Source organism: Nanorana parkeri, unplaced genomic scaffold (assembly GCF_000935625.1).
Source record: "Nanorana parkeri isolate BGI_ZX_2015 unplaced genomic scaffold, ASM93562v1 scaffold1421, whole genome shotgun sequence".
In the NCBI taxonomy this organism is placed as follows: Eukaryota; Metazoa; Chordata; class Amphibia; order Anura; family Dicroglossidae; genus Nanorana; species Nanorana parkeri.
The window spans coordinates 101,322-117,879 of NW_017307689.1; the positions used below are offsets into that span (position 1 = coordinate 101,322).

The window sequence follows — 16,558 nt, forward strand, 5'->3', positions numbered from 1 at the left end:
ACCGGTCAGTCAAAAATTTCACCAATCAGTTCTCCAGATTAGGAATCTGGAGAACTGGTGCCAGAGGAACAACCTCCTCCTCAATGTCAGCAAGACAAAGGAGTTGATAGTGGACTTTAGTAAAAAGCAGGAGAGGAACTACCAGACACCCATGATCAACGAGAGCCCAGTGGAGAGAGTGGATAGCGTCAGATACCTCGGTGTACACACCTCGCAGGACCTGTCATGGTCCTGTCATATCAACACCGTGGTGAAAAAGGCTCGGCAGCGTCTTTTCCATCTTAGAACCTTGAGAGACTTCAGACTGCCCGCTAGGGGTGCTTAGGAATTTTTACTCTTGCACCATAGAGAGCATCCTGATGGGAAACACCACTACCTGGTTTGGGAACAGCACCGTGCAGGACAGACGAGCTCTTCAGAGGGTGGTGCAATCAGCTGAGAGAATCGTCCGAACTAAACTCCCTGACCTGAATTCGATCTACAGCAAGCGGTGCTGGACCAAGGCCAGGAAGATCGTGAGGGACCCCAGCCATCCCAATAATTGACTCTTCTCTTTGTTGAGGCCTGGGAAGCGTTTCCACTCCCTGAAGGCCAACACAGAGAGACTGAGGAGAAGCTTCTTCCCTCAGGCTATACGGTCTCTCAATCAGATCTCTATATAGACATACATTCTACTGCCTGATTAGGTAAATGTTCTTACACTCACATTTACTGCACATCTGCACTTTAAAAAGAATGGTCAATACACTGCTGGTCATCACCTTAATTCATTCACCCCGTATCGCTGCTGTTAGCACTCGCACACTTTACACTTCATACTGTATTTGCATTTTTAGTCTAATTTAATATTTAAATTTTAACATTTATATTTTATTTTGTGATGTAAAAGTTTTATATTATTATTGATTCTTCTCTCTACTTGTACTTCTCCCTCTCCTTCTTGCAGTCGTGTAAGCATTTCACTGCATATCATACTTGTACGATTATGTATGTGACAAATAAATAAATCTAAAATCAATCAGCATGATCGGACTATAGCCTTGCAATTTATGTCGTTTTTTGGGGACAGATAGAGCTTTCTTTTGGTGGTATATAATCACCACTAGGGGGGGTTATTTTTTACAATATAATGAAAAAAGTATCATAAATTTCGGGTGGGGGGTGGAATTGTTTTCCCTATGTTAAGCTAAAAAACATTATTACCCATATTTTTTGTAAAACAAAATACGGGGTCACCAAACATGTAAAGCCTTAAAATTGTGCTGGCCCGCAAAATACGACCACACCAAAAAATGGCCATAAGTGATGCTTTGAACGCTTTTTACTGCTCATCAGTTTAGTGTCATCAGTGATTAATGGTCCTAAAATTATTGCTCGCACTCCGACGTTTGCGGTGATATCTAACATGTGCGGTGCAAAAGGCGCAATCGTCATTTTCGCACGTAGGCGCATCTGACGCATGTTTGCGTGAGTATGTGGGGGCGGGGGACTTTAACCCCTTCATGACTGAGGCCCTTTTTTCCATTTTTGCACCCATGTTATATTCCACATTTTAGGCCTGAAAATGACGTAAATTATGTTTAAAAAAAATGTATGCTTCTTAAATTTTTGCTTTCTTTTACACTTAAACTTTATTGCTATCACATGGGGGGCTAAGAAGCTCCCTATGTGATAGCCTATTTACATGACAGGTCCTCTTTATGGAGACATTAGGGGTCGAACAAAAATCTGCTTCACCAGCTTCTCTAGCTGGGAATGACAGCTGAATGCCGAATTGATGTAATATACATCACTCCCTGCATTCGTCGGGACCAGAGAGGAGCAGTCACAGAGCAGGCACGCCGGTCCTGGCCACGGCGGCTGCCGGGGGTGGGGTGGTAAACCCGCAGTTAATACAAGCGATTGCTTGAATGTAAAGCTCCCGGCCATTAGATTACAGCAGCCGGCTGGGAAGCTACTCGTCCAGCTCTGTCGTCCTCTCGTCATAGAGTCCATAATAGAAGTCACCAGCACTCGATATGTGCAAGAAGTAAAGCACTTTTTATTCAATCGTACAAGTCTTCCTGTTCATTGATAACATGAGAACATTGTTTGTTTACTATAACTACAATTATGAATGAATGGGGGTGATGTAGATCACTCCCATTCATTCATAATTGAGGATATAGTTAACATACCATATCCTCAATTATGTACAAACACTCAGCGATCACTAATCGCCAAGTGTGTGTACCTTGCTCTTCTCTCTGACACGCTGCCACAGGAGGCTGATCGAGCGGTGTAGGGAGGAAAGCCCAGCCTCCTGTGACAGCGCTGTCTCCGCCCCACAGCGCTCAGCCGGACTGTGATAGGCGGCAGAGCGGTGTGGGAGGAGACGCCGGCCGATCACAGCGCTCTCCACCGCAGCGCTCGGCCGGCTGTCACCTACTCTTCTCCCCACTGGGACATAGAGCAGCACCCAGCGGGGAGGAAAGAAAGCAGGGATGCGCCGATGTATCGGCAGGAAAATTGCACTTTCGGCATTATGCCAAAAGTGCAATTTTCGTCCGATATGTTTCGGCGGCAGATATATTGGTGCATATACACATTTTCGTATATTGAGGTGCATTGTGTCAACTTGAGGACCGCATTTGAAGTCAATGGGCTGTACCGTACATAAACGCTTACAAAGTTCAGTCCTGCTGCATTTTTAGCAGTGTACTTAAACGCAAACTGAAGCGGGAGTAAAATAAGCCGCGCCGGATGACTGGAGGGACGTGCCGAGCGGGGCAGAGAACGGACGCGCCGGATGACCGGAGGGACGTGCCGAGCGGAGGAACAGGTTGGGAGAGCAGAGGAACGGGCCGACGCAGAAAAGCACCTGGGTAGCAGCGGAAGTACCGGGGGCAGCTGCGGAAGAACGTGCGGGGCGGAAAGGCAGGCACATCGGTCTCTCTTCCCTGCTGATGCAGGCTACAGCGGCAGGGGTTATACAGGGGTGATACAGGCAGGGGTTAAAAGGGACACAGACCGCTGCAGCCAGCACCAGCGGGGAGGAGAGCAGAGTCAACTAATCGAATATCAACTAATCGATGATGAGAATCGTTGCCACCATTTCTCATCATCGATTTAAACAATTAGTTGTTGCAGCTCTAATCTCCGGTACATGTCCCTGTAACGTTCCGGTAGATTCTGCACTGCGCGATACCTGGGTAACTGTCAGTATTGCTGAAGGCCGTATCTGCGGTTCCTGGGACGGGTACCCTCTCCATGCCCTTTTCCTTCTTTTCCCTCAATACTTCTATCTTCTGTTTGAGTCTTTCATACTGTTTTCTATACCCCTCTCTTATTCTCTATCTCTACACAGCTTTGTTTACTCGAATATGAGAGACTATGGTTTCTCACTGTATTCACCTGTTGCGTAGATGCATACTATTCTTATTGCTACATACCCAAGTACTGCTCACTCTCCAAAGTGCATAATTATGCACAACATACCTGCTCTATATTGGTTGTGTACGTTTACTTGTATACCAAGTCTCTTAATAGCTATTCTTCTATGTTTCTGCCTGCTTATTATTTTTTCTTGAAGAAATTATAATCTCCCAAAATTTTAACTGGCTATTACCGTTTTGTATTTTGACATGTATACTGTTTGCCATATGTCATTAATAAAAAAAAATGTTTTAAAGGTTTTTAAGATATTTTAAATGCTAATTAAATCACCTTTAATATATGCTGCTCCTTGATGATTAAAACTTTACCTTCTTGCAGAATCAGCTGGCCCCCTAAGCACTGACTATCCTGTATTAGGGAGGCTCCTTTCCCTTGCAGGGTCCTATAGAGCCATCTTTGTGTGTGATAGTAAACTGTGTGCGTCTCCACAAGCAAAGTCACAGAAGGGCGAGTCATTCCCCTCCCCCCTGCTCCCTTCTCCAAGTTAATGAAGCTGCTGGAGATTGTGCTGTGATCTTTTACTGGACAGGAAGTTAAGGAAAACCGAGCTGAGAAAGTTTAACGCAGCTGTACGGAAACAGAATGACTAAGTGCTTGGGCAAAATACAAAGAAATAGTTTCCTGTGTTATGTATATTTGTATGATCTGGATCCATTAACGGAAAAAAAAGAAAAAAGAACAGCTGTGGATTTTAGTATTTGGATCTCACCAATGGTTCTACCAGTATAGGGTTTATAGGCTCTCCAAAAGTGTGGATTACCTTCCAAATTTCAAAAACATACTGATGGGTCAATTTTAAGGGAAGTCGGTTAGCCTTAGCAATTGCATGAGCACAAAAGAGACATTAAATTGTGAGGTCCTTTGGCGGTCAGGGACTGATGTGAATGCTTTAGGCCCTGTTCACATGATTTTCTGGTCCTGATCAGGTGCGGATCTGCAGACGCGGTGCTATGTGTTTTGCCGCGTTTTTGATGCGTTCCAGTAAAAAAAAAAAAAAAAATTGACGCGTTTTGCGTTTCCGGACCGTACAAAATGTGACATGCAGTATTTTTTCTGTCGTAACCGGAACGGACTGCACGCGTGAGAACTGTAGCCCATAAAACACATAGGGATACATAGGGAGCACAGAAAACGGACATCGTGTGAACAGGCCCTTAAACCGCTTAATGACCAAGGCCTTTTTTTAGTTTTTTGCACCCATGTTATAATCCACATTTTAGGGCCTGACATGTGAACAGGCCCTTAGGCCTAAAAATTACTTCAAACCCCCAAACATTATATATTTTCTGAAAGCCAAGACCATGTAGAATAAAATGGTGGCAGTTGCAAATTTTATGTTGCACGACATTAGCGCAAATTATCAAACCCAAAAGGTTTGTGAAAAATGCACGCAAGTTAAATTTAGTACCCCAAAAAAGTAAATAAAATCATTTTTTTGTCAACTATAAAAGATGAGGTTACAAGTAAATAGATACCCAACATGCCGAGGTTAAAAATTGTGTGCATCCATGAAACTGCAACAGAATTCAGTACCCCCAAAAAGTCCATAGACAACATTTTAAAAGCCCCTACAGGTCATCAGTTTAGAGATACGTGTAAATATTGAGCCTAGAATTATTGCTCTTCCTCCAGCATGCGTGGCGATACCAAACATGTGTAGCGTGATCATCGTTTTCATGCATAGGCTCGCCCAACGTGTGTTTACATGACGATGTGTGTGCTCATTGCACGCGTGGGACTTAATTTTTAAAACTTTTTTTTTTTTAACGTTACTTTAATTTTTTGAAGACCAGGTGTTTACACCCCCATCCTGGCCAGGGCATTGTTCAGTATTCAGCGCCACAGTACTTTGACATTTATTCTGTCATGCAACACTGTACTGAAATGAATTTTATAACATTTTGTTGGGACAGATAAAATATCACCAAAAGAAAGCTCTATCACCACTGGGATTTTTATTTTCTACTATATTCAGGTAACAAAAAATTGTGAAGAAAATAAATAAACAAACTGTAGTGAAAAATGCACTAGTGACATTAAACCCTCAGATTTTTTAATATAAAACAATACTGTAATCCATGGTTGTTTCCCTTCTCTTCGCTGCTCTTCCTTTTAAATCCGTATCTCTTCTACGCATTTTTAAAATAAATATAAAAGATGGTTAGAACGGGTAAATAGATATCCAAAATGCCCAGGTTAAAAATTGTGTACGTCTGTGAAACGGTGGCAAAATTCAGTACCCCAAAAAGTCCATAGACAACACTTTAAAAGCCCCTACAGGTCATCAGTTTTGAGATACACAAATATTGGCCGTAGAATTACTGCTCTCACTCTGACGTGTGTGGCGATACCCAACATGTGTAGCACGATCATCATTTTCGTACGTAGGTGGACCCACCGCGTGTTTATGTTATGACGCGCGTGCTCACGCCGGCGGGGGACTTTTAAAAAAAGTTTACATTATTTTTACATTTAATATTTTTAAAAACTGTTTTTTTTTCGGTCAGGGGGGTCGGCCGTTTACCGGCCCGGAGAAGCGATCTGGCGACAGTTGAGTCACCAGAATCTCTATTGTAAAGCAGACATTCAGCTTCACAATTGTAAACAGAGACCCGGCGTCTTTAGCCGCCGGGAGTCTGTTTAAAGGGCTCAGTGCCAGTGACGTACTATGGACATCACTGGTCACTAAGGGGTTAAATGAACTCTGTAGAGTGCTGTGTCAAACAGCAGCATAAGTGCCCAGTCACACCATATCCAGTGCGTCCCGGTGCAGATAATGCCCGGAACGCACACATGAAGCTGGGCCGCGTTCTGGGGCGGGAGATGGCGTGTTGGTGCCATTCATGTCGCCCGAACCGGAACACGAGGTACAGGTATGTCCTCCGTTCCAGTGCAGTGCGGTCTGAAAAAATAGTGCATGCAACATTTTTTCAGATTGCACTGCACTGGAACGGAGGGCATTCCTGTAACCGCGTTCTGGTGCGGGCGATCACACTGCGGGAGGGGGATTCTATTAAGCAATTATGTATTGTCTGCACTGTATTAGCAGTATATACTCTATATGTACTACAAATAGAGTGCACACTGCATTTACAATTATACTCTGCTAACATGAATGGATTAAATGATCTGTATGTAGCCCTGTACTATGGATCATTTAACCCATTCATGTTAGCAGAGTATAATTGTAAATGTATTGTTTCAGGCACTCTATATGTACATGTACTATATACTACATATAGAATGCACTGCAACAATACATTTACAATTATCCCCCGCTAATATGAATGGGTTAAATGATCCATAGTACATGATATGTAGCCCTGTAATACGGATCATTTAACCCATTCATGTTAGCAGTGCAGAATTGTATATCTATATGTACTGTACATATACAGCACAAATGTCCTGTACATTGCAGCAATAGATTTACAATGATCCCCTGCTAACATGAATGGGTTAAATGATCCATAGTACAACTACATGTTATGTACTATGGATCATGATTTAACCTATTCATGTTAGCATGGTATAATTGTAACTCTATGACTGCAGTGTAATGGACGTATGTGCTGTATATGTACTATGGATCATGATTTAACCTATTCATGTTAGCAGGGCAGAATTGTTTGCGCCTCCCACAAGCTGAGCACAGAGACGCGATGCAGCGATCCTGCCCAGCGCCGACTACAAGAGGCACCGCGTGAGGCAACAGGGATCGGAGTGAAACTGTAAGTGAGGGAAGCTGGGAAGGGGCTGGCTGTAAATCTATTGCTGGAGTGTACTGGATGTGTGTAATGTATATGTAGTACATATATACAGCACACACCTCCACTACACTCCAACAATAGATTTACAATTCTCCACTGCTAACACGAATAGGTTAAATCATGATCCATAGTACATAACCTGTAGTTGTACTATGGATCATTTAAAAAGTCACCTGTCCCTTTAAGAAAAAGTATCGGTAATTGGTATCGGCAAGTACAGGAGGGGATGTACTTGTACTTGGGCCTGAAAAAGTGGCATCGGGACATTCCTAGTTTTTACATTTTCATTTCGGTGCACCTCTATTTATTAGCAAGTCTGTAGCAAAAATATATTCTTACAATTGCTGCCCTACTGTATGTATAAGGCTGTAATATCTTGTCCAATCTTAAGATGACGGACCTGCCTCGTCCAAGGTCACCACTGCAGGATGAGGAGGGGAGACCATGTGACATCTTGATAGGTTGAAAAGATGGGTCCACCAACATAAGGATTCTTTCATCCAGTGAGAGATAGGGATCCTTTGATGTAAGTTCTACCAGTTCCAACGGGCAAGGATCCCCAGCTGAAAATCCCTCATCGCCCAATGGGCCCATTTGACCAATCGGGAACAACGAAAACATTGTCCCCAGAAGGCTTAGACATCTGGAGGCCCACAAGTGGCGAACCGTCATGGTAGCATGAGCCCTCTGTCGAATCTGAAAAGCCTTTTCCTCTGGCAGGCTGACAGTGTTTTGGATTGTATCCAGAGAGGCCCCCAAGAAAATCATCGCATGAGACGGAGATAGGTTCAACTTCCTCAAGTTTATTAGCCACCCGAATTTCTCTAGGGTGTACAACAGACGTTGTTGGTGTTTGAGGAGAAAAGACTTGTCTTGGGCTAGGAGGAGGATGTCATCCAAGTAACGATTTAATCTTAGGCCCCGCTCCCTTAACATGGCTATAATGGGAAGCAGCAATTTCGTGAAAGTCCGGGTGGCCGTAGAGATCCCGAAAGGAAGGCAAAGAAACTGAAAATGAATTCCGAGGAATGAGAAACGTAGATACTTCTGAAATCTGGGATGAATGGGTACATGAAGGTACGCATCGGCAGATCTACGGAATACATCCAGTCCCCTGGACTCATGGATGGGAGAATAGTCTGTAGTGATCCCATACGGAAATGAGGGACCATTATATCTCTGTTCAGTCTTTTTAAGTCCAAGACGGGTCTGAGATTCCCGACTTCTTCTTGACTAAGAATAAAGGAGAATATACGCCGAAAAACCTGTCTTCTTTAGGAACTAGAGAAATGGCATGTATTTCTAGTAAGGAATGAATATAATGAATTAAGATGTCTCATCTACTGTGACTGGGGAAGGTGTGTGTGAGGAGGCTTTCTCTTGAACCTCCAATGATGGGCCCCTTGAAATCGTGGATAGAACCCAGGGATCCTGAATGACAGCCTCCCCTAACACCCCGCATCTGCACACCGCTGCCGTTCCCGCTCTTCCCCGGCCCCATGCCGCTTTAACCTTACCTAGTGTTACTTTAGCCACACCCTCCGTTGCAACTAGAGGCTGGGAGCCATAGCCAGCCTGCTATTGGATATTTTAAAATGCAATAGCCAATAGCAGGCTGGCTATTGCACCCGCCCACTGCCTGCTGTCAATCAGCAGATGAGGACCTGGAGGAGAACTTTCTCCTTCGTGTCCCTCCTCTGCTGATTGACAACAGGCAGTGGGTGGGTGCAATAGCCAGCCTGCAATTGGCTTTTGCACTATCTATCTATATGTGGGAAAAGTAATTTTCAGCTTCGGCATGACAAATGTTGATGCAGAAGGTGCGTTGTGCTGCCATTCATTCAATGGATACCAATTGCACCTCCTGTCCGCACTGGAATGTGCGGTGCTGCAATGCCCTGCGTTCCCGTGCAGTGCGATTGCAAACAATGTGCATAAAGTTTACTCTAGAATAAAACAGTATGTCTGTAAAACTGCATTTGTGTATTTTATTTTAAATAAATGACGGTATAATTTTTAAAAATCCTATCCGATTAATCAAAGTTAATAATCGGCTAACTAATCGATTATGAAAATATCGTTAGCTGCGGCCCTACTCCCAACTTTGTGGGAGCAGTTTGGGGATGGCACCTTCCTGTTCCAACATGAGTGCGAATTACTTTATGGTATTTTGCATTTGATGTGCGGAGGCATCAGCGGTCACTTTCAGCACCCCTCAGTTTTTGTTTTGGGCTTTATCCGGTCAGGAGTGTGATGGGATCCTCTATATTCTGTGTTCTCTGGAGTGACGAATCACACTTCTCTGTCTGGCAATCCAATGGACGTGTCTGGGTTTGGTGGTTGCCAGGAGAACAGTACTTGCCTTACGGCATTGTACCAAGTGTAAAGTTTGGTGGAGGGGGGATTATGGTGTGGGGTTGTTTTTCAGGGGTAGGGCTTGCCCCTTAGTTCCAGTATACCAAGACATTTTGGACAATTTCATGCTCCCAACTTTGTGGGAACAGTTTGGGGATGGCCCCTTCCTGTTCCAACATGATTGCGCACCAGTGCACAAAGCAAGGTCCATAAAGACATGGATGAGCAAGTTTGGGGTGGAGGAACTTGACTGGCCTGCACAGAGTCCTGACCTCAACCCGATAGAACACCTTTGGGATGAATTAGAGCAGAGACTGCGTGCCAGGCCTTCTTGTCCAACATCAGTACCTGACCTCACCAATGCGCTTCTGGAAGAATGGTCAAGCATTCCCATAGACGCACTCCTAAACCTTGTGGACGCCTTACCAGAGGAGTTGAAGCTGTTATAGCGGCAAAGGGTGGGCCAACTCAATATTGAACCCTATGGACTTAGACTGGGATGCCATTAAAGTTCATGTATGTGTAAAGGCAGGCGTCCCAATACTTGTGTGTATAAATAAATTATTTTTTGCATCATGGCACTTTTACTGTGCTCAGGTATTGACACACAAATATCAGACACTGTATGTGTGTAAACACATGTGAATGTGTAAACACACACACAAAAGGCCCATTCCTTATAAGCAAGCAAAGGATTCTAGTACATGACTTTAGTAATAAAAATTTTAAAAAAATTTATTTTGGGGTTTTTTCTATACCAGATCCCTCTCACAGGAGAGCTTCTGATGGCCAGTCCTGATACAACAATTGCAATTATTTATTTATATATCGCCAACAAATTCTGCAGCGCTGTACAATCGTTTAGACAAGACAAGTAAGAAACACTGACAAACATCATTGACATACAGAAACAGTAGGTGTGGAGGACCCTGCCCAAACGAGCTTACAATCTAAGAGGAAGAGGACCAAAGACACAGTGGTGGGCAAGGGCAGACTACAGATGTATATCAAATAAATAGGGAGAGATTTGGTCAAAGCAGGTAAGCAAACCTAGGAACTAAAATAAAGATATCATGTCACTATATACCATCAGGTCCAACAGTACACAGTTATTAGGAGTACTGATTCAGTTACACAGATTTACCAAGCACCCCAAGAACTGTGATGCCTCAGTTTGCTTGCTAGCAGTAGATATATGCAAAAAATTGTGAGGGTTTAGAAACCCTTTAAGGGGTTCAAGTGGACCTTCCATAACATCCGCTGCAAAAAAAACTTTCAAAATAAAAGATAAAATCACAAAAAAAGGTTTTGTTTTTACAGCTAATTTTGTTTATGTGGTAAAAGGCTGGCAAAAAAGTAGGCCTTCTATTGGCTTGGAAGGTCCCTTGAAAATGCTTTTTTACTCCTTGCACAGAATATGTTAATACTTTATAGTGCATAGTCTGGGCGCAGGTTTACACCCTAACCAGTTGCCGTCCGCCCGTTGAAAAAAAAACGGACGGACTGCATTGGCGGGTTGCCATCTCCAGACGGCATCTTGTTTCTGCTCGCGCACGGGCAGAAAAAACCTGTGCAATGCATAGAGCCGTTACCGGCTGTTTAACATATACCCGTTACCGGCTGTTTAACATATACCCGATCGGGGGCTCCATAGCCTGCCGATAGTGTATATGTGCTGGTGTGTGCCCCCCCTCCACCTTCAATCCCGGGATCCGCTGCCCCATCTGCGGCCCGGGAGGGCGTCAGGAGGAAGAGGGAGGGAGTTCAGCTCCTTGCAGATCTCCCTCCGGGCTGTGAATGCAGAAGTGATGTGTATTACATCACTTCCGTATTCACCTGTCAGTCATCTGGCTGCTATAGTCAGAGAAAAGACACTGAAGCAAATCTCTGCTTCATCAGCTTCTTTTGGGGTCCCCAGGTGACATTAGGGGTCCTAGAGACCCCTAATGTCTCCATAAAGAGGACCTGTCAGTGTACCTGTGCTATTATATAGGGAGATTGTTATCCCCCTATGTCAGTGGTTCTCAACCTGTCTAGGGCCGGGACCCCTTGGTAACATTTGCCAAGTTGTGGTGACCCCCAACGGTAAAATTTAGGGATGACGCGGCTGCTGCAGCGACATCTGGCGGTGTGGCGGGAGAACTGACAGCAGAGGGCTGAGGAGGACTCTCACCTAGCACAGTAGAAATCACACAGCGACACACAGGTTGAGAACCACTGCTACAGGCAAAGACAGGACCGGCTCTGCAGCTGGAACTAGAAGAATTGGATTTAAAGTGTGTGGCTATATAACGTATGAGGTAGATACTCCGCAGTACTGTCACTGACAGAGCCGCCCATAGAGTTCAGTGTAGACCGTGAGAGTTACCCCTGATAAGATATACTTACTTCCACTTCTCCAGTCTGTACTCGTCCCTCCACACTCTACTATGCTGGAGGAGCTTGCGGTGTGTCACAGTCATGTGACCAGCTCCTGTAGTGGGCGGGGCCGGCTGTGCTATGTCTACGCCGTATGCCAATTAGCTAATGTAAGTCAAAGTACCGCAGCGCCGAATACTGAAAAATGGCCTGAATGGGAAGGGGGTTTAAACACTGAGGACTTCAACTGGTTAAAGTGTATCTACAGATGAAACTTTTTCTTTCAATTTTGCATACAGTAAGCAATGGTTAGAATCCAAACCCATTTTTTTTATCGTTGTTTTGTTGGGGGAGGGAGATTTCCTTTTAACTGCTATCCTGGAGACATAACATGAAGTCACTGAAAATCTCTCCAAAGTCAGGAGAAAATCCCTCTGAGGGGGCATTAACATATATGCTTTTAACTTATGCCAATGCATGTACACAGGTTAGCCACTGTTATGAATTCTACTACCTCACGTCTGTGAAATGCATTGCCACACGTACCTTGTACATTTTATGCATTTACACATGTTATGGGGCCTACTGGTGACACTGATAGCAAGTTACAGAGTCTACTAATAATACTGGCAGAAGGTTACGTGTCTATGTGTGTCAATAGCAACATAATGTATTTGTGGATAATGTATGTGGAAATGAACATAGAAAAAGTGGGAATGCGGTTTTACACATTTGTCAGTGGAACATATAGTTTTGTCTACAGATTAAAATTAAAATCTGCCAGCAGTTCCCATAAAATGATCAGATCGACTGTGTATTTGTGTGTATGGAGCTTATGGATTTGGAATGCTGGAGGAGTGCATAGGCACGTCCTGACAATGGCTTATAAAAAAAAGGTCCAACAATGGCAATTAGAGAAAGCTTTCCATCGTCTTATCACTATTTACCCCGAGAAGCCTCAGCCAGGAGGAATCTTCCTGTGACATCACAGATAGGAGATCACCACCTCACCAGTTAAGAAGCGGCAGATCAGGCAATTCTCATCTAATGGCTAACAATTAAAGTGGTAAGTGGAGTAATTCAATTGCAACAAATGCAAGAAAAATGAGGGCACAATATAAACAACAGAAAACAGAGAGCTATAGCAGCTTTAGCAAAATTTGATGAAAAGAAGCACATCTCCAATCTGTTCTAATGCTTTTTGCAATGGAAGTGACCTTGACTTCTCACCACACGTCATTACAATAAGTCTCTTTGCTGATCTTCCTTCCAGCCATGTGGAAGAAACAAATATATCTCCTTTTCTACCAGAGACATATACACACTGGTGCTAGTAGGGTCATATATCAGCAACATGACGACAAAAAGGACTATGGATTCACCGATAAGACCTAAATAATATGAATGACAGACATTCATAAAAGTTAAAACATAAAAACACAAAATATTGTGTCTATACCAGAACAGAAATTGTGTTTTGCTTTACAACAGTAAAAAAAACCCACAAAAATATTATGAAAATGCATTTCCTATGGGTGTTTCTATGTACTTCATTGTACTTACAATGAATATGGAGGGCTTTTGTTGCTTTTGGCAGCTCACACCATAAAAAATCTCTCCTCTATATACTGTATGTATTGCTACAACACATTTCATGAAGTAGTGAGAAAGCACGACTAAATATAAAATGAAACATAAAAATAGACAAATAAAAACAGTTTTCTACAATGACGGGATACCTCAAACATTATTAAAATGACCAGTGTTTGGTTATACTGTTCTGACGTATTATATAAGAGGAAATGGTAACCCATAATGTCAACTTCAATTAGTGGCATAGCATGCATTAGTGATTAGCACCACAGTATACAGTGAGCCTATCAGTCATATGATGATGTATTTTTGTTCTGCTGGAACAACAGGCTTCATTTAACAGATCACATGATTCTGCCAATTACACATGGCCGCACAGGACTAAAACTAGTTTGAAGATGCAGTTAGCAAAAACGGAATCCAGTCATGAAAAAAACAAAAAACAAACAAACAGATCAGGCTGAAAATTTCATTTACACATACACTACAAGTAAGGGTCTTAATGTGTATTCATTCATTCATCTATTGGTTTCCTTTTGGATACAATAGGCACAGGTTTGTCAGGTTTTTAGTGAGGTCACTATGTCGCCCAGAAGGAGGGACCCTGTGTGGCCCCGAAACATTGGCTGTATGAAGCATGTGACAATTTAATAAAAAGTGCTTTACTTCTTGCACACATCATCGAGTGCTGGTGACTTCTATTATGGACTGTATCCGACACGGCGCCATCCGTGTTGTCACTTCAAACACCAACCTTTCAACAAGGTATGTACGCTGTATGGAGTGGAGGTGATTTCGTGTTATCGATTACAACCACAATCAGAACGCGCGGAAAAATACATGTCTATTAATATCCTGCCGTCCGCCCGTTGAGAAAAAACAGACGGACGGCAGACTCACACAGGCGGGTTGCCGTCAACAGACGGCTTTTTTTTTCTGCGTGCACGGGTTTGATATACATACGATCGGCGGCTCTATAGCCTGCTGATCGTATGTATGTGCTGACTTTGCGCCCCCCAGAGTGCCGCCGCCCCTCCTGACCCCTCAGCTTCAATCCCGGGATCGGCTAGCCCATCTGCGAGGTAAGATGGGAGGGGGAACAGCATCTTCCTCCTTACTGATCTCCCTCCGAGGTCTGAATGCAGAAGTGATGTTTATTACATCACTTCCGCATTCACCTGTCAGTCATCTGGCTGCTATAGCCAGAGAGAAGAAGCTAATGAAGCAGATCTCTGCTTCATCAGCTTCTTTGGGGGTCCCCAGGTGACATTAGGGGTCTTAGAGACCCCTAATGGCTCCATAAAGAGGACCTGTCAGTGTGCCTTTGCTATTATATAGGGGGATTGTTATCCCCCTATGTGATAGCAATAACAATAAGTGTAAAAAAACATTAAAAAAAATAAAAGTCACATATAAAAAACTTAAAAACCCAAATTTTTAAGTCCCCCACCCCCACATTTACACACATATAAAAGTAGATTCGCGTTTGATGCGCCAGCGTGCGAAAATGCCAATTGCGCTACACGTTACATATCGTCGCGTACGTCGGAGTGAGAGCAATCATGTCAAGGGCCGACATGTGAGGCCCCTATCACCAAACTAGGTCTTATTTTCGGGGTAGGTCTTATATTACAGGAATCTCTAAAGATAGTGCAAGGTCTTACTTTCGCGGTAGGTCTTATTTTCGGGGAAACACGGTAGGGCCTAAAGTGCCCATACACGGTTCGACTTTCGGCCAGTTTTTGGAGGAACCAGCCTAAATTCGCATACTGTGTGCCGCTGTCAGCACTCTTTCAATCTGCATCATTCGATCAGCTGACTGAAGGAGCCGGTCAGGAAATCTTTGATCAATCAGAGCCAGCAGCCAATGAGCTGCCCGCTCTGGTCAGGTATTCTGGGTCAGCAGCATGTAAACAGCAGGATTCCTCTTTCGACACGCTGTTACTGTTGATGGAGGAATTAGGTCTATTTTTTTTTTCAGCCCGCTTGTTGAACAAAAAAAATATTTAGATCAATGTATGGCCAGCTCTAGTCCAGAATAAGTCGTATTGGATGATTAAACATCTCAGTATCCTTCAAATGCTGAAATAATCATATCCCACAATCACATATCATACTGAAATGGTACTAGTGTCCAAAAACTTAAAGTGAACTAGTCTCCAAAATAAAATCAAGTCAAATTGTAGAATTCATAATAGTAATTTTAGAAACAAAAGCAATACAGTTTGAACTTTCTTCTCCAGGTGTAGCCCATGCCAATGAATGGGGCCCCTGAAGGATTGCTTGCAGCAGCATACAAAGGCAGATCACTAGCCATCAGCAAATGAGCCAGGCTGGGTGCAAACGGGTGATAAGAGTTCGTGTCTAGATAAAAGAATGAGGAATGTATGTAGACACTTGTGTAACAGTTATAGCAATGTAATAATAACAATAATAATAATAATGATCAGCAATACATACGACTTACCCAGGACACCATCCTCAGGACAGTGTGAGGTTGCCGGATAAATGTCTGGGGGTCAAAGGCTCCACCAGCCTTACCAGCTCCGTAAGCACCTCCCTCCATACCGAACGGCTTCGCCAAACGTTTATCGAACGAATTCCTCCTCACAGTTCTAATGCCCTTGCAGTGATGCCGATCTTGAAGCAGATCAGATAATGGCTACACGGCTCAAGGACATAGGAAGGCTCTGTGCAGGTGAACAGTGCACGATCACAATAAGGCAGCGATGAAAGAATACTACAGCAGGGAATGAAGTATAACAAGCAGTACCGATGGAGATATACAGAGTGTGAAGTGGACAGGAGGAGACAAGGACGAGGGAGTGAGCGGCTAACCTACTGGGAGATGCTAGGGAGCAGCTGATGTGATTTAAAAAAAAAAAAAATACAGCCAAACCCAGATCAGAGCCGATGCGACAGCTACAGCAAGCGCTATGGCTGTAGCAGAGTCCCGCACATGCGCACTCCGTCCTCCTACACATAACCACGTGACCCCATTCCCAGCCACTGCCATCTTGCTCTGAAACGGCTACTTATTTCCATGG

At 43.7% G+C, this 16,558-nt stretch overlaps 1 protein-coding gene across 2 annotated transcripts in view; it reads right to left on the reverse strand.

Annotated features, from left to right (window-relative positions):
• SYNGR1 (synaptogyrin 1) overlaps window positions 1-16,340 on the reverse strand; it is a 34,408-nt gene extending 18,068 nt beyond the window's left edge. For both annotated transcript variants that reach the window (XM_018569898.1, XM_018569900.1), the window contains exon 1: window positions 15,979-16,340. In XM_018569898.1, coding sequence (XP_018425400.1) covers window positions 15,979-16,077 — 99 coding nt within the window. In that variant the 5' untranslated portion in view covers window positions 16,078-16,340. The remainder of the gene's footprint in view (window positions 1-15,978) is intronic.
• Window positions 16,341-16,558: the final 218 nt, after the last annotated feature.